This window comes from Amblyomma maculatum, chromosome 3 (genome assembly GCF_055883805.1).
Source record: "Amblyomma maculatum isolate TAMU_Amacu chromosome 3, ASM5588380v1, whole genome shotgun sequence".
Taxonomy (NCBI): Eukaryota; Metazoa; Arthropoda; class Arachnida; order Ixodida; family Ixodidae; genus Amblyomma; species Amblyomma maculatum.
In genome coordinates, this window is record NC_139346.1 from 207,397,085 (window position 1) to 207,420,330 (window position 23,246).

General features: G+C 42.8%; 1 protein-coding gene across 7 annotated transcripts in view; it reads left to right on the forward strand.

Moving 5' to 3' along the window:
* The window catches only part of LOC146197539 (uncharacterized), a 47,545-nt gene that overhangs the window by 6,574 nt on the left and 17,725 nt on the right, over nucleotides 1–23,246 (forward strand). For 5 of the 7 annotated variants that reach the window (XM_084599437.1, XM_084599433.1, XM_084599430.1 and 2 more), the window contains exons 5-11: nucleotides 1,458–1,511; nucleotides 3,387–3,416; nucleotides 3,510–3,542; nucleotides 4,007–4,145; nucleotides 5,882–5,943; nucleotides 11,657–11,875; nucleotides 20,274–20,342. In XM_084599437.1, the coding sequence (XP_084455563.1) occupies nucleotides 1,458–1,511; nucleotides 3,387–3,416; nucleotides 3,510–3,542; nucleotides 4,007–4,145; nucleotides 5,882–5,943; nucleotides 11,657–11,875; nucleotides 20,274–20,342 (606 nt within the window). The remainder of the gene's footprint in view (nucleotides 1–1,457; nucleotides 1,512–3,386; nucleotides 3,417–3,509; nucleotides 3,543–4,006; nucleotides 4,146–5,881; nucleotides 5,944–11,656; nucleotides 11,876–20,273; nucleotides 20,343–23,246) is intronic. The other 2 variants (XM_084599434.1, XM_084599436.1) reach the window with 2 other exon arrangements.

The window sequence follows — 23,246 nt, forward strand, 5'->3', positions numbered from 1 at the left end:
TCAGAGCAAAAGAAGCAGTATCATCTGTTCTCTCTAGTGTACATAATCATTGTGCCTTGCAGTGGAATCCAGCCCTTTCATGCTGTAATATTGTGAACTTTGTCCACTTGTTTAGGTGTCCGGTGTAAATAGTTTTGTCGATACTGTGCACTTCTAAATGAATACTTAGTGCTGTTAGGCATTTGCAGTTTGCTCTAAACACTTTTGTTAGAAACAGCCCTTTAAAAAGGACACTCTACCAGGGTGACTCATTGGTTGGAGTGCTTACTGAGCCAGGAAGCTTGGATTTGATCCTGGCTTTGAGGGCTGGATTTCAGTGGAAGGGAAACACAAGGCACCCATGGCCTGTGTAATGTCAATGCATGTTAAGGAACCCCAGGTGGTCGGAAGTACTTGGAGCTCTTAACTGCAGCATCCATGAGTCACTTTGGGATGTTAAACCACTGAAACCAAATCATAAATAAAACCAGTTGAAGGGTCTGTCAGGTTTCTTTTTTTCAGGGACGGAAACTCTTTGTATAATAAATTGCCTGGCATTGGATGTGGGGCTAATGAGCATGGCAGAGTAATTTAAACCTGAATTTTTTAATACAGAAACGGCATTTTCTCGTGGTAATTAGCATTTGCAAATGCTTACTTACGTTATGATTGGGTACTGCCTTGGCCGCGGGCAGTGGTGATAACCAGCATGACAATAACCGAGAGGTCTCTCATTTGATTAAAATTCACTAAGATGTTTTTTTTTAACACTGCCAATAAAACAAGACTTAATATTTATCACAGATACCAGCAGCATTTGTTGCCAGGAGCAGCGCTGCCTTTCGCTGTCAACATAGTGGTGTCTGCCTTTGCAAAACATCTTGAGAGGTGATGAGAAAACATGTTAAAACCCTGCAAGAAATAATGACTACAAGAGCAAGGCTAAGGCACGTGAAGTTCGGCCAAAAGTTTTAACGCACCCTGGGGCTCTTTTGGCTCTGAGGTGTTTTTTCTTGTTTTCTGGAATCGAAAGTTTATTTCCAGTCAAATATAAGAAACAGGACTTTCATTGACAATTCAAACTTTAAATTGCTGTCCCTTTCCCCCCAAAAAAAACAAGAGCTACCTTTGCTATTGTTGCAAAATTGAAGCTTATACAAGAAAATGCTAATATTTTTATATTCATCTTTGGTAATGAGAATAATTTAGGGCAAAAATGATTCCTTATGTGGAGTGTCGCTTTTGAAGTAAACACAGTTCTAGGGGAGCACTTTAAGAGGCTTCTGGGTGTATTGAGATGGCATCGTCTTCATTTGCCATGTTGCTGGGAGGCAGAATGCAAGGTTGGAAAAATAGTAGCATTAGCCAAGCACAGCTGCACCTGAGGCTTAAATGTCAATATGTTTTTATGTTATCATTAATTTGTCATTTGCCTAACATATTATAATTCCAGTAATAATGAGCCTGTCTTTCCACAGGCGGATGCTCGGGACAAGATCAGGAATTTGGAGAAAGAGCTCGAGGAGTTGAAGGCAAGTGTTGAGTCTTAACTAGTTTCCTGACTTGTCCTGGCACCCACAAGTATACATGTATACGTGTTGTTCGATGTTTCGTGTCATAGAGCATGAGATGAAAATTTTTATGTGTTCATGCTAAGCTGGTGTACTGGAAATAGAAATGTTCGAATTTCCTGTAAAAGTAACAAGTTCATGTGGCTTAATGAAACAGTTATTACCTTGGTACATTTGAATGGCTATGGCTCAGTGTTAGTAAGATGAAAAGGAATCACTGATCTGTGTTGAATTGGGTTTGTTCGTTCACGGTTATGTTGGAAACAGTGCTGAAAGTTAAGTCAGAATGAAAAGAAGGAATGCAACACACATGCTGACTAACTGGCATTTCGTTTCAGAAAGACGGAAATATATATACTGCATTCCTACAAAAAAAAAAAAAGCTTCAAGTTTCTGCACAGAATTATATAGAGAAGAGAAAGGTGTGCTCTACTGAGAAAGAATAAAACTTAACAAGTGAAGACCAACAAAACAGTGTGAACAAGTGATTACAAACAACAAGGGTAAAGGATATTTTGCTTGCAGCCTAGTGCGTGCCAAAGAAGTTATGAAAAGAAAATTGTGGCGGACGAATACAGTAAAATACCATTTGAACGAACGTCACTTAAACGGAGTATTCAGTTGTACGATCTTTATTAAGTTCCCCCGCCGAAGCTCCATTGAACGCTCTGCAAACGCCCTTCATTTTAACGAAATTCAATTGTTGCTCATTTCAGTTCTACGAACATTTTCTATAGCATCATCGTGTGTCTCCCACGTCGTACTGAGTATTTCCACCAGAACAACGTGCACTTTTTCCTGAATATTTGTACGTTGAGAAACATATTTTATTAGCGCGTGACTAAAACTGGCCGTTTTAGTACCTGGCTATCTAAACAAGCTTGTATTCAGCGGACTCACCAGCTAGCTTTGCAGGCTTAATTGAATCCACAGTTATAACCACCCCTTCAGCCCTACAAGAGCCTTTTAGCTCCAAGAAAGGCGTACGTATGCATGCTGGTTAATCGTGATCGGCTGAAGGAATGATCTGCTTGGAGGAAATGAATGCCTCTGCTGCCCAGCAGACCGCGCGGTGCCGGACGAGGTTCGAGCTTGCAAACAGTGACTGAGGCCAACCCTACTGAAAAAATTGTATGAGGCAACAACCTCACATTTTCTCACACAGTCTCAATCAAATCACGTAAGAAATCACTTAAAAGTCGCATATAATTGTGTAAGATCTCATAGTTTCTTGTACATTGACATAAATTATGGAAGATATATTATGATAATGATGTGCACCGTATGAGGGTCTATTTTATTCGATGAGGTTGTGTGAGGTCATTGCTCCGTAAAACTTTTCGTTTTTCAGTAGGAAATAACACTGCAGTCCTAAGTTCAAAAGTGGTGAAAAAGGCTACTGCATTACGAGTAGAATATTTACCGCTAAACGGCTTCTTGGTGCTAATAGAAATACACTTTCACGCACTTATTTCAGTTCAGTGAACTTTCACTTCAACAAACATTTTCCTAAGGTCCCTTGAATTTCGTTCAAGTGAAGTTTTACTGTATCAAGGTGAAGGGTACATACTCTGCTCTTCCGAGCAGAGCATGTGCTTATAAATTTATCATTTTGTGCAGCAGCTTGAATCTGCTTTCTTGTGGGACACAGTATTTATTTGCGTCTTTCTGAACAAAATAGCCAGTTGCTTGTCAGTGCCTGTATTGCGTTTTTTCTTTTCGTTCTATTTCAGTGCTCTTTCCAACATGATAAAAAGGGAGCATTAGTGTTAAGGTAAATGCAGAGTAGTAAAATAATTACAACTTCACTTTTCTTCTTCAACATGCGATGTGCAGAATGCCACCCGGAATATGACACTGGCTGCAGTAAGTTCAAACTGAGGTTGGGTGCCTTGCAATATTGTATCGTGTGCAAGCTGACGCTAGCTGTGAAACTGCCCTTCTCACTTTCTTCCTCAGAATGCTACTGCAAACAATGCCACGCAGCTCGCAGTAAGTCTGGGTGAAACACTGCCCGCTGTGTGCTTGAACATATACCATAATACAACAGCTGAATGCTGATACCATGATTGCCAGTCTCTGGCAAAAATGCTGTTCATACCTTATTTCTCAGTTTCTGGTACTGTTCTGGTTTGGTGCACATTGATAGCTGCATTAAGCCTGAGCCTGCATTGGCTGCTTTGCAAATCTCATTTAGTTGTGTTTACACTGACTCTGTTGGCTACAAAAATGTGCTTCTGACTTTCTTCCCTAGAATGGCACGTCAGACAGTGCTAAACACAATGTTACGCAACCCGCAGTAAGTATGTGCGGTAACCTGACCGCTGTGTGCTTGAATGTGACATGCAGGAGGTATATTTTTCCACGATACTGCTGCATAATGCCAAACCGCCAATCAAAACCCGAAAATGCTTTATATATCTCATCCTTGTTGCTTCTTTGATTGTTCTTTTAAGGCTGTCCAAGCAGAAGAGTTCAAGAATCTCAAAGCCAGCTTTGATACGCTCCACCAAGAAAAAGAAAAGGTTGATAATGAGCTAGCCAACCATATCACATTGCTTCAGCATGAAAGAGACTCAAGGCAAAAGTTAGAGAGTGAGTTGAATCTCTTTTTCATTTTGTTCTGAAGCAGTTGTTTAAAAGTGCTGCTATGCAGCTTGAGCGGGTCTGGAAGCAGAGCGTGTTGGAGTAGCTTTTTTGTCCATTGATGCTTTGTTCTTGACAGCTGATGGTTTGCCTCTTAGTGACTGTGTGCCCTGTCGCGGGGGTACAGTGGCTAAGATGCCCGACTACTACGGCGGAGTACCCGGGTTCAATCCCGACCACCGGCGCCTGCGTTTCGATGGATGCGAAATGGAGTAGCTTCCGTGTTCTGTGCGATGTTAGTGCACGTTAAAGAACCCGAGGTGGTCTAAATTTCCGGAGTCCTTCACTATGGCGTCGCTCACAGCCCGAGTTACTTGGGGACATTAAACCCTACAAACCAAACCAAACCATCATCGTGACTGTGCTTTTCAATATTGCAGTAAAGTCGAATTCCACATCAAAATTCATAAAGCTCATGGAGGAATCTGCTGCAAAGTTTAACTGTGAAATTGTCAAAGAAAGATTTCAGTAAAGGCAAACAGGACACATGAAGGCCTAAAGGTTGACAATACGAACTGCTCTCCCAGTGGTGATTCTTATATTGTGAGTGCTCTGAAAAGCTTGCAAAACAACAAAAAGTCGCCGTGTAGCCCATGCTGCATCTGTGTTACCGCACTGCAGGAATGCATGTGTTCTGTGCTATGTTTTGTTGCCATGCATAATCACAATGAGATGTCAGCATAAATACACCATTATATCCTCGTTACACTATGGTTGTCTTGTCGGCTGCCCCTCAAGAGGGCGAGTAATGGCACATAGTAGCTGAGCATGACATATACTTCATGCATGCCACTTCTGTGTGCTGTGCCAAGACGTCAATGCAGCTGCCATTTCCTGTGGCCGTTTGGAATGAGTTGTTGACCATTGTGATGCCAAGTAGTTCATCTATGAACTTTGGTAACCACCATAGTTTCTTGGGGTTGATTTTCTACAGTTTCTATGGTGACCACATCAAATTTTGGCCACACGACTTTTCAACTTTTCCATACTGATTTTTGAAAGGCGTTGGCAGTGAAACCTTTCCCACTTTCTCCTTTTCACTTCTCTTCCTAATCCTCTTCTGAGTTCTCTTTTTCTCTGATGCTATATGCTTTTTCTCATGGTTCATTGTGTCCTGTTGTTCCTTTTCTGCCTGAATTTCCTTTGCAGCCAACTCCTTTGTGGTTCATTTCACCCAATCCTGCATTTTTTTCCCTCTTAGATCCTTTCCTTTTGCGCCCATTACAGATAACTTTTGGAGGTGATATGCCTCCTAGAAACTGGCACCAGTGCACTGTGGCATTAGCTGGGCTCTTTTAAGGCACCAAACTCGCGCCTAGTATGGGCCCAAGTTTGACAGCTATTGGGAGCTGAAATTTACTTTTTGCATTTTATTTTCGAATGTTGTCTTAACGGCGTGGGCAGACGGATGGACGAACTTTCATGGATGTAAAAAGTTTTCTTCTTTAGATTAGAGGCATGGCTTATTCCTTGAACTAAGATTAGATGAGATACTGGTTGTATTCAGCAAGTGTCAGGTGTATACGTGGTCCCTTCTTGTGACCTGCGGCATGTTGACTTGCCAATGTGGCGCTTCACCTCTGCCTCAGGGATTGTCCATTTTACCAGGCAACTTTCTCTGATCTTTGACAAGTGTCATTGGTTAATAAGGCTTCTGATTCCATTCTTGTGGTGTCTACTTGCAGGGCATTTGGTGGAGTTACAGGAGGCAAGGAAAGCTCAAGGCCAGCTGGAGCTGATGCATCAGGTATGTGTTAACTTACAAGTACTTGTCCATTGATGTGTCCAAATTGTCAACAATGGGTGCTCAGCACACAGTGGTGATTTACTGTCGGTCACAGATGAAACACAAACAGGATAAATGGCACAGAAGCAAGAACTTTCACCTTAGCCTCTGCAGAATAAATTCACCAAGTTTCCATGCATCATTGTTGTAACCGATAATTGTTATAACCGGGTTAGGCTAAAATAACAAAGAAAACATTATAAACTACACATTTATTGAGAATGAGGTAGCCTACACTTTTTATTTCGTAGCGAGAAGAAACCTAAAATCCGTAAGCGTCGTCTGTCTCACGGCAATCTGGCAGACATCTTTCTGCAAGGCATTCAACTGCTGAACATAGTGCAGTGGAAGGTTCTTAGAAAAACAAAGTCCCGCAGGGAGTCTATCATTCTCAAAGCCTTCTGGTGAGATGCAACTTGCACAGGTTCTGGTTCATCATCGTCGTCGCTACTGTCACCGTCCTCCGTGCCAGTGACTGCTGCAACGATAGTCTCGTCTGTCAGCTCCTCATCTGTTGCGATAAATCATTGGCATGCAAAAATTCCTGAAATCCCGATGTGTCGCCGTTATTACCTCGGCAGGAGCTTCGCGAACTTCCGCGTCACCGGCATCCCCAGTGAAGCTTGTCTTCCTGAAGCAGTTTATGTTGGTGGAGGAGCTTACTTCTGCCCATGCTTCAAAAATGAATTGCACTGCCATCAGGAGCGAGATCTTCAGGTCTGGCACCGGTCGGCCTTCTCGAACAGAAATGTCGAGGTTCAGCGCGAGCCTGCTCAAAACTCTTCTGCAATACAGTGCCTTGAAGCAAGCAGTCATGCCTGCATCCATAGGCTGCAAGCTTGCAGAGGTGTTAGGTGGGAGGAAAAAAAGTTCCATTTGTGAGAGCTTCTGAGCTGTTCGGTGCACAGTGCAATTGCAGAGCACCAATGCCACCTTCCTGCCTTCGAGCTGTGTCCGCTGGCCAAACTCGACCAACCTCTCGCAGAAAAGTTGCGCGTCATCCATGCTTTCCCATTATAACGGTGTGAACCAGGATCCTTGCGGCACCACGAAAACAGGGGGAATTCTTGAATTTCCCTATTACAAAGGCAGGGCACTTGTCGCTGCCATCCATGTTGGCACACAAGAAAACAGTCGTGCAATTTGCTTTGCTTGCTGCTCTTACTGGGATTGCCTTTGACAGTGTGCATCTTTGATGGTAGCATCTGGAAAAACAACCCAGTCTCGTCCCCATTGTACAAGTCTCAGTCTGCGTATGCTTCTCATGTGCAGGGCAGTGTTTCCTCAAGCCACTTCTGCCTAGCGTTGACATAGAGTGACCCTGCCTCGCCCATGACTGTTTTGTAGACGATTCCATGTCTCTCCGTGAACCGTTGAGTCCAACCACCACCAGGCTGGAAGTCGGTGTTGCGCAGGAGGTGTATGAAGTGCTCCGCATTCTCCGCTAAAATCAAGTGACTAATCGGCAGGTTCGCTGCCCCGTGACGAACCCTTTTCCAGCTGCTGTTCATTGCATGGGCAGCACTGGCATCGCTTTCGTTCTCAGTCCTGAGCGCGTTGCGGATGATTGTCGATACTGTTGGTCGTGTCAGTCTAGCAGCGCCTTATGCACTTCCCTCCTCCTCCGCGTGAAGAAGTGCTCTGTCCTCCCCCGCGTCTCCGCGGTATGCAGGCTTCCCCGACGCACCCGACCGCGCTCTGGATTGACGCGCTCTGTTCAGATTTCTTTTCTTTTCTTTTGTCACTGCATCAGCATTGTCGGCGTTTCCGCGTACGTGCGCGTTTTTGTGGTTGGTGCGTTTTCGTGTTTTTGTTGACATTCAATGACCGTATTTTATTGTTATAACCGATAATGTAATATGACACCATTGTAATAATCGAATTATTTTACCCTAGAATATGTAGCAGTACTGAAGGTGCAGCGGCGTGCAGCGGCTGCCCAGTTGTATCTGATATGTTGTTAAAACTGATATTGTTATAAGTGGGATTGATTGTACAGGTTTTATGTACAGGGACGACCTGTGCAAAGTTAGGTAGAGCAGTCTTATCACTGCTGAATACAGCAAACTCGTTAATTTGGCCTTCTAGGAACAACAAGAAAAATGTCCAATTTAATTGGGGATGCGGGGCTAAAATCATAATTTTCATCCCAGAAAACTTTTTTTAAACTTTTTGATGTTTTGGTTAATGCATGTATTAAAGAAACTTCTCACCAAGTGTGGTTGTCATCTGTGCGGTGGGAAAATTATAACCACTTTTTTGCGAGATGGGGTGCACTCGCCATCGAAAACACCTATGGACGCTGATTTCAAGACGCTACCGCAGAGCGGGCAAGAGACTGAATGCAGAGTGTATTGCCACATTTGAATGCTTACTTTTTGCACTCTCTAGCCAAAAAATACCTGCTATCACGACTACAGCAGACAACTAAAAAAAGGCAGGAAGAGGCAAATTTTGGGCGATGGTAACAGCGGATTGGCTGGAAAACCAAAACAGATTTATTTTTTTTACTAAAACAGAGCACGTAACTCTTGAACACTGTTCTCGCACCACTGGGAGCCTGGCTAACCAAAGTGTTCAACAGGCTGGAGATAGAATAGGGAGCTTAAACGAATATGCATGCCCAGTAACCAACCAAGCAAAGAATTTCATGAGCACAGACAAGGGCGCTGGACAGCTGTAAAGCTGTCCAGGAAACTCGAGAGGGAAACTCAATGAAATCGCCACAGAGAAGTGTTCTGTTGGAATGGACAGCCCAGCGTATGCACTAGGCCACCTTAATATATTAATTTAGCCCTGTAAACTTGAAGAACATGTTCTGAAATTTTTGAACTCATTTTTCTCAGTTTGTACTTTTTGCAAGAGCACAATCGATGGGAAAATTACCATTTGTAAACTCTTCCTCCAGAGGCTACTTTCAAGGTGGTTTCTAAACTAAAATTTTATTGGGAACAAGATAAGGTGCTTTTGGATTCCTATTAATGCAATAAGAAAAAAATTATCCAATATGCGACATGCAACGACACCGAAAAAAAATGAAGTTCATTTTTAAAGTGCTCAGATTTTTTCAAGAATGTCATAAAAAATCCACTAATTGCCTTATCCTGCACAATGAACTACATAGAAGTTATCTAAGTAGTACAAGTGATTAGTATGTGATTAGTACAGTTTTCTTAGCTGACACACTTACTAGTTACTCATTATGACAGCTATAACTTTTTTCTCTTTGTGCTGAGGTGACGAAACTTGCTGAGGTGACGAGAGGAAGATACGCCATTCCTGAATATTTTATAGAAATTTGTTAACAGTCCAAAAGTTGACCTTTTAGCCTGCATCCCCCCTTAACCTAAAGCTTGAATTATTGAATGGGCCTGAAAAAACTGGCGTAAACCATTTGCTTCACAGTAATTTTTCTGATAAACATCTGCATGATAAATAAGGGAGCGTTGTTGTTTCTCAGTTTCATCAAGTGCTTTGCTTTGCACACTGTTAGGAAGGCTTCTTTCACAGATTGGAAGGTCCCTGTTCACAAAACAGCCCCATTGCATTTTGAGAATGCTTTACTGCACGCTCAATGCTGTGAAACATTGCGGCGAACTTGAAAATTTTCAGTGTATTTAGAAAGTTGTAAATATTCCTAAGATTCATTCTTTTTCTAATATGAATCGAATAACAAATATATATGATTCATATTTGAAGTTTCAAATATTCGCATACCCCTATTTTAAATATCCCTACTTGTATTCCTGTGTTCTTGGATGATTAGTGACATGGCATTAATTTACTTTAATGTTGCCGTGTAGAAGGGCATTTTTTTCTTTTGTTTTCCAAGTAACTGCAATCTGAATTTCGGTTTGCTTTGTGAGGTTTTAATGTCCCAAAGCGACTTAGGCTATGAGAGACACCACTCCGTAGAGGAGGACCGGAAATTTCGGTGGAGAGTGAGAGGGGGGGGGGGGGGGGGGGGGGTAGACCTGCACAGCCTCGTTCTAGCTATAACAGGGTCACTTCTTTTAAAGCGACATTGTGTCTGACCCACCCACGCAATAAATTTAAATGACAGGCCTTGTGAAGCAGCACGTCCCAGTACCTCTGTGCTTGGATCGCTTTGCATCGATATGTGCATGCGTCAGACGCAATGTTGCTTTGGAGACAGTGACAGTGTTATAGCTAGAAGTGGGTGACCCTGTACATACATGGAGCCAACCTTTGCATGGTCTAAGCCAGTTTCGTTTGAGCCATGGGTAGTATGCACCTCATGGTGATGATCGGGTGGTCACTTCCCTGATAAGCGGTAGGTAGCACAAAAGCAAACCTCCAGTAATCACAGGCTTGTTGGCTGTTCAGTTTGCTAATAGACAGCTGGCTGCGTGGAAGTGTGGAAGACAGGGTGAAGCACCATTTAATTGGCTTTACTCATCATTTGCCTGAGCCTTCTGGCCTTGTGATTGCGTCATTAGGCTTTCTTTTTCAGTGTGTAGCACCACTAGCTGCATTCACAGATTTCGCCAATGTCTATCCAAAGCCACTCTCTCTTTTTCCATGAACTTGAAGCGTGAAAGAAAAGATGGTGTCACGTGGCTTAGCCAAAGAGTAGTGGATTCGCCGCACAACTGCAGCCAATTAGAGATGGTCGCATATCGCAGTTGCGGCCAACGCGGCCGTCATCGGACACTGCTGTATAAGCAAGTGTTATTCCGAGCTGAGTAGGGGATGTTGACTGAACCAGCTGAGCAGTCATGTGTCGCTCACACGTCACTCAGGCTCTCTCCTGTCACGTCAGTCACATCTCTGCCTTCGCAGACAGCAGATGTGTACGTGGCCTGCACTGTAGACCTTGGCCCCGCACCGCTCACCGCATGTTGAAGTAGCTTGTCTCACCTTCAAGCCTACTTCCATGCTGTTTGACAAAGTGTAAAAATGCATAGGAAAGTATAGCAGGACTCAGCAGTGCTAACACACCTACTTCACATTTTATTAACTATGCAAATCGGCAGTAATGTTTTAGCGCTGCATGCATGCTGTGATGTCATACTGTTGAGATGGGGTTTTAACTTGTGTTTGGAATCAACTTATACGCTGTAATATGCAGTAATTGAATCCACGTGCTTGCTAAGTGCTTCAGTTTCATCGTTCTTCAATACAATTTGTAGAATTCACAATGCCATTATATGCAAAAATATCTGATTTGTGTTGTGGTGTACCTGAACAGTGTGAATGTTTGGTGGGTTTTAGACGAGACAAGTGGGGATCACAGCTTACTAAATGAAACACATTTTGTGTGTAGAGCTACATTGTGTCTGTGCATAATTGTGTATGAACGTGCTCATATTTTCTGTGGTCTTGTTACAAGAATGAAGCTAAGACCTACAGGACTAGACAGTGTGCATGTCCTGCTATAGGCAGCAGCAGCAGGCTTTAGGAACTATGTTGTCTCGCATATATGGACTGCTGCCAAAAGGACTAAGAAGTGCACTTTGCTGTGGAGAAAGGTTGATGAATTTGCAGTGTAATAACAAAAAATCAAATTTTGTTATGATTTCATGGCAACACGAGCATTAGAACATCAGTCTCTTGCCGCTGGCTTCCCAGAAATGTGTGGCAAATCGAGTGATGGATTTTGGCAGATGTGGGAGCAGTTGTGTATCATACTGTTGTGCTTTCTCTTTTTCAGAGAGAACTGGAGACCTGCCGTGTGGAAACGGCTCAGCTGTATGCTAAACTTCAGCAACAGAACATGGTACATCCTCAGCAGCTGGCAGGACCTGGGGGACCTGCCAAGCAAGCTTCCAGTGCAGACCTCTTGGCAGCTGGTGCTCCCAGGGCCCCACAAGCTGACGGTGCAGCAGTCGCCCCTGCCCACACTGCCACTGAGGCCAAGGCCAATGCAAAAGTGAGCTTCTAATCTAAGCTGATGGGCTGGGAAGCAACAGTTGGAGGAAAATCAGTTCAGTGTTTATCATCACAGGCATATTGGTGTTGAGCCGTTTTGCTTTGTGCCAGATGGTGCTGGCATGAATTGGCAGTGGCCCATTCAAACGGGTGTCTTGCTTTGAAAGGCGAGTTACAGGTTTGGAAAATTACTGGTGAAGTTCTCTGAGAGTAGCAATGGGGTGTAGCACTGGGTGTATTCCATTTTTGGAGACTTGTGCACTAGTCGGCATTTAATAACTGCAGTTTTGACAACTCTGCCACTGATGTTGGAAATCTTGATATCCAATCAGTTGAGCTGTGCTCTTGTACGTCATCACTGGAGGATTTATATAGTCGAAGAAGGCATAATACCATGGAGATGAAAAGGTTTAGTCTCCAGTTACACTCAAAGGTACTGCTGTCAACTCTCGATGATTAGAATTTACAGGACACTGAAAATTTTGATTCTGCAGGGCTGAAATTAAGAGGAGCTTCTGATATTGCGCTTTGTATGTATTTGTTTAAATGGAGCCTATAGAGACATTAAATGGTGGGTGACATAACGTAGAAAAAATGCAGATTTAGCAAAGTAACTATGATGCTGTGACAAAATGTCACTTGAAAAGTGGTGCATCAACATTTGAGGCAGTGGAAAGGGGAGGGCAGTTTCATTTGGTGAACGTTTTTGCCAGAAAAGAATTGAGGGTAACAACAGTATGGCAACAGGCAGCGGCGACTTTGAACCAGTGATCAATGCGAGATGGCATGCCCTAAGGCTAAGAGTGAAGGTTAGTTATGGACAGAAAAGAAAATTTTATGAAAAATGGGGAGATGAGAAGTTTTCCTAGGGAGAAATAAATCTTGCACTTTTACTTTATATCATTAACCCTTTCGCTGTCAGGCGTTTTTGGCTGTGATGCACCTCTAGTGTCGGCTTGGTTTCAGGGAGCGAGTGTATCAGGGAACGAGCATAGCAATTTATTTTTGATTATGTTTGCTATACAAATAACATAGTCATCGGAATATGCGCATTTTAGTGTTCTGCAGGTATTGTTAATTAACATATCATCATCATCAGCCTGATTATAAATTACGTAAATAAGGATAATATACGAAAAAAACTTCTCGATACTTCTTGAGAGTCCGATCCCGAGCTCTGCTCGTATTTATAATGAAAAGAGCCATCGCTCCAGTCCGCAGTCGAAGGTCTCGCGCTGAATTCTTCTGGGTGGTGTTTTGTGATTAGACATTTGATGTCGCATGACCTCTATGACATCATCACTGTTTCGATCAGTCGAAGTGTTTCGTCTGATGGTGGCGTGGTTTTGGTGTAACTAGAGTTATTCTATTCCATTAAAATAACCTGGCGGCATAGTTTGTTTCAGAGCTTCACTGTCAGCCCACGGCGATAGCAGCTGTCAGCTGGGCATTCGTTAGCCACCCAAACCTACTTGGACCCCAACTGGCATGTCGCTGAACATCTTTTTTTCTCTTTAGAAGCAGTCTTGCTGTTTCGACACTTGCACCCCCCTTGGCTATGTCCTGGTTGTTCTTCCAGCATGCTAAAACTGTGTGCTGTTCACGGATTTTTAACCTTTTGTGTAATGGAGCCTTCTCGCAATGTTTCACTGCATTATCGAATTTTTCAGTATTTTTCTCTGTAACAAGGAATTATAAAGAAAAAATATAAAAACACTATGATTAAGATCAGCTTTTGCGCGTAGAGGTAGCCAGGGAAATTGAAGACATGATTTCTGAAACTACAAGCCAATTACTCCAGACACTGTTATCACTGAAACAACGTGGTGCAACTTTACACATACAGTCGTGGTCTTTGATAGCATAGTGGCATACAGTGAATGAATCAGTCAAGTTCCATAGCTGTTCATATACATGATACCACCAGTCAGTTAGCTGCAAGCGAGCTAATTTAGCTTTCTATTTCGCACAATCTGCAGAGAGTTTTCTTCAGACATCTATGAGCACAATACAGAAAATGGTAAGGTGCATCGTTTGATTGAGAAACCCTGCAAAACCACAAAAAAAGCATTAAACCACAAAAGGAAATAGTCATACTTAGGCATTTACACTATTTTAATTGCATTCTTAGACAGGATTGCGCTCAGAGTGCAGAAAATGAAACATCTGAGTGGGGCAGTAAAATTTTGCTCTCGTCACTGTCCATATTAATGCGACAAAAATGCATGGGCCCGAATGAGCCCTGTTTATTTACCCCTTGTCCATTGTCTAAGCCATACGCAGAAAGTGTCTTAACATTTTAGAAACATGTAAACCGAAGATCGCTCACACATGTACACATAACCCACAACATTATTGGAACACCAAATTTGCAAATAATGAGAATTTCCTTGCTGCCTAGAGGATATTGTGCAGGTCGTGCAGGGAAGTACAAGACACATTCTTCAGTTTGGGGTTGCATGCCTAAAGTGCATGGCAATTCGGCTTTGTTGCGAATCCTAAGCTCGAAAGACCATATTGAAAAGGGGTGACGGCTCAGATTGAAAACAGAACTCTATTTCCTTTAGTTGATGCTTGCATTGAGGAGGTATATTGCAGGGACTGTTGAGAACACCAAAATGATAGGTGTGCTGTTTAGCCTTGATCTCCATTAGCCTTTGGCTTGTTCTAAACAGTCAGCGATGGTTATTTTACATGATGTTACTCTGCATTGTTGTAGCTATCATTTCCTTTCTAAAAGCCAAATCCAACAGACTTTCACTTGCAGTTGCAATTTATCCAGAGAGCGTAAATTTTGTTTACAGCTGAAACCTGCTATAGGTGTCAACATGTTTAGCTCAAAGCCACGCAGAAAGCCTTTTGTAGTACACCTGGTACTTCAAAGCTAAATGCATTTTGAGGTACAGTTTTTGCCTACTTTCTATGGCTTTGCAATAACAGGAGTATCATCCTCATTTGAGCCCTGTAACCATCTTGGCCTCATAGTAGGCTCTCTGCTGCTGACAAAACATATATGTACTTATTTTTATGTGCTTAAGTGCACCGTATTGGACCAAGCCTCAAGGTCTGAGCAGTGTAGGGCACCAAGATAGTGTGGCGATGCAAGCTGAGTGAGGGCCATTTCTTGTTTGTGGCTTGCAGGGAGACAGTAATATGTTTCCTTGCCTGCTTTCGTTCTGCCAAAATTGCTATGGGATATCTGGATTGGGCCCACCCACACTGCGACAGCACCTGATCTTGAAAGAGTGTGTACACACCATGTTGATTTAATACTTCAAGTGGGATTTTGGAAAAGAACAATGTATCTCTCTACGCCGACCATCCTGTTACAGTTACACGGCGCATTTACTTGTTCAATGCATGGAACACTTATTCTTTCGCCAGACCGCACAAGCCATATTGGTTCCCTACAACTTGAGCCTGCTCACCGTACATGCTGAAAAGATCTTGAGAAGCCTATTAGCTTGGGTCGATTTCGTTGCCATTTGCTGTTGATATCTCAGTCATTAGATCTGTTGCTGTTATATAAGGAGATCTTTTTTTTTTAAACCTAAAGTAGTGTAGTTGAAACACAGAGCATCTTTTGCAACCCTGCCACGGTGGCACAGTGGTTAATATGCCCGACTATTGTGCTGGAGTAGCCGGGTTCGAAACCGGCTACTACTTCATGGGCTATGCGATGTCGGCTCACTTTAGACATCCCAGGGTAGTTGAAATTACTTCGTAGCCCTTCCCTACGGCTCCTTCTTCTCTCGATCCACTTTGACTCCCACCTTCCTCCCTTCCCTTGCAGTGCAGTTCAGGTGTCCATTCAAAAAAAGTGCGGCAGATACTGCGCCTTTCGTTTTCTGTAAACAGTTATTATTTATCAACCATAGAGGAGTATTTCCTATTAGAATTATTTGCTACAGTGCAGAGATGAAGCACCAGAGGGATACATTACTAAACATGATAGGTCATGGAGGTTTCATGCTGACCATGCCAGTCTCGACAAAGCAGTTTAGTACAACAATTACTGAAGAGTCACTCTCAGTTTCCACACATGGCCCACACTTAGTCTGCCACAGGAATAGCCTCCCTCCAAGAAGGGTAGAACTTGCTCTGTAAGTTATGAATGCACATTTGTAACTTGACATTGTAGTCTTTTTGTGCACCTTTGGAGGCTGTGTGCCCTGGCTGAAAGAAAAGGCAAAGGCAAATTCTTATACTATTGCTTGTGCTACATGACCGAGACTTTAAACCAATTGATGTTTGCCGAGTAAAAAAGGGATTTCAAGTTTTTTTTTTGCATTGTCTTTGGCTAGCCATGTGTGTTCTGAACAAGCTTTACTCCCGTTATCGCTCTCCCTCTCCCTTCTGAACCCTCAGCTGCCCACGCGATCGCAGCGCTTGGTTGGTGGTTCGAACCTCCGCCAACAGGTGGCGGCACCCCTGCTGCGGCCTCAGCAGCTGAGTGCCCCTCAGTGGGGTTCTCAGCTGCACAGGCCACATGTGCTGCAGGGCAGTGTTGGTGCTGCCGCTGGATTAGAACCACGTGGCGCCTTCTCCCACTTCGACCCTCGAACTGGAGACCACCTGGTTCAAGCGTTTATGGAAGCAAGCCATCGTCGTTCACAGCAGCAGCAGCAGCAGCAGCAGCAGCAGCAGCAACAGCAGCATCAGGAAGAGTACCAGTTGGCTGCGCCAAATTTACATCCTCATGATGGCAACCATGCAGCCTTACATCAGGCGGTGCTTGCCGCTGCTGAAGGTTGGCGTCGTGAGAACTGATGCAGCACTTTAAAGCAGCACAGAAATGACATCTGTTTCCTTTTGTATGCCAGCAAAATTGCGTGTGGGAAGTGCACTGGGCAGAGCAGACATTAGACAAGTACTTCTTGTATGAGGGAGCGTAGCTGCTTGCGCTTGCACATGTTTGACTTTGCTGTGCTAGTTGTCTATTCCAACTGTTCACCTGACCACTGCGCACAGCCTTTACAGCAGCCTGTGTGCTGTGCAATGACTATACCACATTTGCAGCATCCACTGAGCATTATAAATTTTTTCTATGCAGATGCAGCCGGCTAACTGAAGGTAGTGCTGCAAGATACACAAACTGCATTTATGAATTCTCTTTCTTCATCGCAGCTCGAGTTTGCTGAGCCGGTGATTGTGTAAATATGAAACTCACAAGACTGACACTGCAGCTATATTGTGTAGGATACCATCTGAGCTTCACTGGCTTATATTTATAGTATGGGGGTGACAGAATAAGTGGGCAACACATCCAAACACAGTGCCTGTTAATAATGTGCCTGTCAGTTTTAGTCAGCTAATGCGTGTTAGCTTTAGAAAGTTGCAAACTGTCAAAGTTTGTCCCAAATTTTATTGTGTAGTTTGCCGCTACAATGGATCCCCATTTTTTGTGTTAAGTTCAAGACTGGCTACTGGCCTGTTTCTGATGGCGAATTCTTTCTAGCACCTGCTTACACTGCGGCTTACATGTGCTGGTGCATATCTAAGCTGTTATAACCAGAGCTTTTGGGTCATACCAGTTGGGAAACTCCGCTTCAAAAAGTGAATAGTTTTTGTATGCATTTCTTGGGTGTCTATGAATTGTCGCGCCATCTAGAAGCGGTGAACAGAAGCTCTTTCCAATTGTCGTCATTGTCTTTTGGAAATTACTTTTTTCCTTCTTCTTTTCCATTTTAATTGACTCTACAGATGTTATCTTTAAGAATTTTTGCTACTGCAAGTCTTCACCTAATTTTATATTCGAGTTGGTTGCGCATTTATAAACAATCTGAAAGTGTGCAACTTAGATGCAGTTTCTGCCACTATTCGCATACACCCGAGTTTTGACCAATGAGAACTGCTCTATTTTGATACATAGGCCCTAATGGGAAGTTTCGCAACGGTGTGAGTAGGGGGCAAAATCAGTAATGGAGCTGATGGGCTTGACTAAAAGGGCTACAGCTAACTGGTACTAGTGTAGTGGCAAGACATATTAGTGGACATTGGATTCGGCATTGTTAAGTAGATTGCTTGCCTGCTTGGCCGGTTATTTTGCCCAACAGTTGACATCACTGCACTCTTGTGCAGTGGCACACGAGTGGCATGTTGAGAGGCAGTAATAGTTTTTGCATGTTGAACACCGCGGTGTAGCAAATCAAGCGGTATATGGCCGTCATGCTATCCTTGCAAGAGATGGAATGAGATGAACTTGTAGTCTGCAAATATGTTGAATTTGTTTTGCTGAGACAGTTAATTGTGAGCTATGCTTAAATGTGGGCTCAGGAGCATCTTTGGGTTTGCTTTTTACCTCTGTACAGGCTGGCTTTTAGTGATGGCACAAAGCTAAAATGTATTGTGCTGTAGCTTTTACGTTGCCACTAATTTATTTGCATCTGAACCGGTTCCACCAAATAGTAATTTTGGTGAGGATCTGGCCAGGCACTCATTTATAAACATCGAATTTCAAATGCGTCCTCCTCCTGAATGAAGAAAGGAGCTATGGTTTAGCTTTATAGATTTTAATTGGAACACATGATTGTGAGTTTACTTGGATTATTTCTTGGGGCATTTGTTTTTTGCAATAAGGTTGTGATTATATGTCACTTTGTTTTTTGCAGGTCGAGTAGTATGTTGTTCAGTTTTTAGAAGCTATGATCTGTTGTGCAATTTAAGCTAATGGTTTAGGCAGGCAGCAGGTTTCACTGACAGCACATTTTTCAACATTATTCGGGGTCACCATTCCAAGAGACACTGTAGTGCACTAACCGCAGTTATAAGTCACCGATTGGGCACACAACTTATGTCTGCAGTGTGTGCAGCTAAGCAGGCAGAGAGCAGATATGAATATCCTTGATATAACACTCTCACAAGCAGTTCTGGGATCCTAAATATGTGCATGTTGATCTTTTGAGTCTCTGGAACTTGAACTGCCTGCAACTCCTATTGAAAAGCACCCCTTCCAGAATAGTATTGACTGAAGCAGTAAGGATACATCGCAAGTGTCACGTGATTAACTTAAATGACCAGATGCGAGCTTGCATGTAAGATGTGGAGTTCATAATTATGACATCTGTTTCTGAGATATTTAGTTTTAATATATATATATATATATATAAATATATATATATATAGATGTATATGTAAGTGTGTCTGATTGATGTAGTGTCCTGTTAAATAATTATACATATTTTACTACAGTAATGTTGATATTTAAACCTGTTCTCTTTTGGCATTTCTGTGCAGAGGGGTTTTGCCCGGCCCTGCTATGCATGTAAAAGTGTGTTTTTTTTTCTTGAGCGGTGTCATGGTTATACACAGAAACATTTGTTCTTAGATCCAAGTTGGTCGCTTAAGTGGTTTCATGTCAAGAACCTGCTTGCTGTGGTTTACTGCTGATTTTTTTTTTTGTTTGTTTTTGTGGCATGCTTTACTTTAGCTGGTTTTTGCCTGCCCTTTATTTGAGTTTTTAGCTATATGTTAGTGTGAACACTTTAGAATGTTTTTAGGTGTTGGGTAGCAAGTTTTGGAAGCACTGGCACAAGACAATACAAAGCAGAGTTGCACAATCAAGGATATGCATGTATTTTTCCTTTAGTATATTCTCGTTGGTGCTAATGAAGGTTATTTCCCAGCTTGCTCAGGAAAGCACAAAGCCATCTAACAATGCATGAGAAAGGAAGTGACCTTTTGTAAAAGATAAATTATTGTGTGGTGCATTAAGTGAGAAACAGAACAAAAGTAGAGAAAAAAAAATACTGTTGTTCAGCTCTTGTGTGTTTCATATGCTCAGGTACATTACCTGCCCATACATTCCTGATGTTCAGAATTAAATCGGTATGCTTTTGCGCGGAGTGTGGGAAATTTAGCACAAAAGGAGACTGCCACACTTGGCAATCAAAACAAAAAGAAGATTGATCATGTTTATTTCCATGGCCAATGATCCAATATGTATGGGTGCATAATTATCTCTACAAGGTGTGTGTTGTGTGCTTGTTGCTCAAGAAGAGAGGGGGAAAAAAAATAAAGGTATTTTTGTCAGTTGCTTCTCGTGAATTATTGAAGTCTTCTATATATATATATATTTTTTTTTTATGAGTTCATAAAACACTGCATGTCCTTGCTTTCATGATGTCTCATTAAGTTTTGGTTTTATGGTGTGGAGTGGTGTCGGACGCTGTTTTACATTCCTTATGCGGCTGGTTGTTGCTGACCTTCCCCCCCCTGCACGCTCTGAACACTTGCGGCCCCAGGTGCATTTCTCTCATTTCTCTGTGCTCTTCTTTGGCTGCGGTGCTTTGTAAACCCTAACAGTAGAGTTTTATTCTCAGAGTAGAAAACTGCACATTCTCACTTGATGCAGCAATGGTGGAATGGTAACAAATTTCGCACTTATTGGTGTTATTCAGGAGGACAAAGGAGCTGGAAAAATGGGCTCCCCATATCAGGGCGCTGGGGCAGAAAGTCTGCAGCCAAAGGTAAACAACATTTTCTGAAAAATGCGTGCGTTTGGCTTGGCTGACTTTCGGATGTAGCTTGTGGAAATAACGTATGGCCTGTTTTTGTAGCGGAGAACTGCGCTGTATGCAAGATTATGCTGATTGGCAGCTAAATGGAAAACCGTGCTTTTATGTTTGGCTGCTTCGCTATTTGGTTTTGCATGCCCGAAATGTAGGTCCTAGTGCATAGGAACCATTGCTGTGACTTTTTTTTTGTGTGTGAAGATGCAAAAGGAAAAAGATTCATAGTGCACCGTGTAGTACTCTGACGTGCAGCACAGCATACATTACTAGGCAGTCACCACTGGCTGTGGAAGGCTGCTGCACGTTTCATTGCAGCTGTAGGTCCCATTTAAGCGACATCCCTTGTTGCTTTAACCTCTTCTACTAACAAACTCCTGGATTTTAGTAGCACTAGTAGCTTGCATGTATTTGTGGCATCTCTGTGATGTTATATGCATGCTATTTGCCTTCTTTCTTTTTCCCTGCTGCCTTGTGCTGCAGGGTGTTTGCTGATGTGTGAATGGTATATGTGGGAATGCCTGATGCAGTTGTAACGAGACTCTTCTTGCTCTGTTGGTCTAGGTAAGTGCAGTGGGGTTGATCTGCAGAGGGCAGGCATGCATTAATGCACTGGGGCAAACATTACATATATTTAAATACCTATTGAAGTGTGCTCGGTGCTTGCTTGTTTCTAATACCTTATTAAATCCCGAGCACGTGGGTTCAGTTTGGCTATGATGGCCAAGTTTTGCCTCTTGTTTCAATGGAGCTGAAACAGACAAAACATATACTGTAGAATGTGGGTGCAGATAACTCAATGTGGAAATTTTTGGAGTCTTCTACTGTGATGTCACTGGCTCTATAATTCGGATATAAAAAAAAAAGCTTTTTTCCAGATGTCAGACATTTCTTTTTTTTCAGTTATCAGTCTTTGTCCGGCGATTTTTGCGCTATTAAACACCTGTAATTGTATCGCTTGCTGCATTGCGTCAGTTGTAAACAGTGTGAACATGACACGTTTATTCGACCATGCTGCATCGTCATCTAGTGCAGTGTGCACTGCAGTGCCGTCTAGTGACAAGCAGTCAAAGCACATAAGTGGTTGGCTGAAAAAAACTTTTATCAGTAATGGCTGATGAGAACAATTGTCACATTGCCAGCTTTTTTATTCCAAGAAGAAAAAGTACAAAAGCTGAAGGAAATGTAAACACTGGCAAAAAGCTTGGGAATTCATGTTGTCACGACTGTTGTGTACTCTGCTTACTGCTTAGCAGCTAGATAATCGCCAAGTTGTCTAGAAAGCAAGGGATATTTGTTCTTGCACCTTAGCATGTGAGTGAAAGTGAGCGCCACCATTTGAAGTGAGCTATCGCGTCGGAGAAAGCAGTGGTTAAATGTATGTTCCGAAGGACCGGTGCACTGCCATGTTGTCAAGGCATCCTGTAATTCGCGTATCAAGGGACATACACTGAGATTATCTGCGTGCATATGCCCTTAGGACGGGCCGAGATGCGTATGGTTCTATGCATGCACATTCGTTACCCACGTAGTCGCTCTGTACGTTGCGTTGCTGCGTACTGGGATGGGGAGCAAACGAGCAGGAAAGTGAAATGAAGAGCTACTGTCCTGTTGTTGTCCTATACTTATTGTGATGATGGTAAAACAGTACTGTACACGGATCACCACTTGATATTTGCATACAACTGCTAAATTATAATAATCAAATTTCTTTTCTTACCTGTTTCGGTTTCACTACCACGTGATGGCTGTGACATCAGTCAAGTTGAGGCCATGTGAGGGATATTTTAGAACATAATCAAAATGCTCCAAAATTCTCGTTTTGTTGTTTAAAAGCTGCTTCAGAGTGGAATCTTTACTGCTGCCTGAACTGCTCCAAAATTAACTCCTCAAGGTACAAACCTGGGACCACTTAATTCCATCTGGGTGATGACCTTGAAGCTGGGCAAAGGTCAAACAGGGACTTGGCTTGTCTAGCGACAAGTCTCGCCCACTGTGTTACTCTATCATAAGCATGACCACTTGACTGACTAATGGCCTCTGACGTCCCCTGACTTTGAAAGGTGATCCTGACTGATGTCTGTGAATGCGGGATAGGCACGTGGCGACGTTGACTAACACGTGGTATTAGCAAAACCAAGCAAAGCAGTGTTATTGCTTGTCAAACTTGATTTAACCATGCTAATTTTTTAGCCTGCTTCCTCTCGTGGTCATTGCCATGCAGTGGATGATGTCGATTTTACATTAGTTCTCAAGGAAAATAGCGGCTTCTGTGGAGAATAGAAATGTATATACAACTCTGCAAGCTTCTTCGGAGCAAACAGGTATGTACAACAAGAAGGTGTTAGGATTTACAGAAAGCACTGCGTGGAACCTGGCTCTTGATTGGTGCACCAGAATGCAAACCCACTGCTTGCTCTAAAGGTGCATTAAAAGCTCTTCTCTGCCGGGTCCCAGTCTTTGTCGAACTGATTAAAATTGCAACTGCTGCTGCCCTATTGGGAGGAATCTATAAGTTGTTAAAAAAAGTGATTTGAAGCATGATTTTTTATTTGCAAACACTCCCATGATGTATTAATGCTAATAGCTTTCAAGGAAAGCCACAGCCTGCTACTTATTTTGCATTCAGCGACAGAATATAGTAACAGTTTTTGGACCAGTTACTCCATGTTTCGCTAGTCTGTGAGAAAGGTGGTGTTATAATTTTCTGCAAAGAAAGGAAATTGCTGAAGTACCGCATCTGTGGCCTAGTGGCTTGAGCATCTGCCTTGCATGTCAGGGGTGTGAGCTTTCATCCCCGTAATGGGTGGAAAGGTTTCTCCTAGCCTTGTGGCGCCTTTGGGTCGAAGTGCCTGAAATACC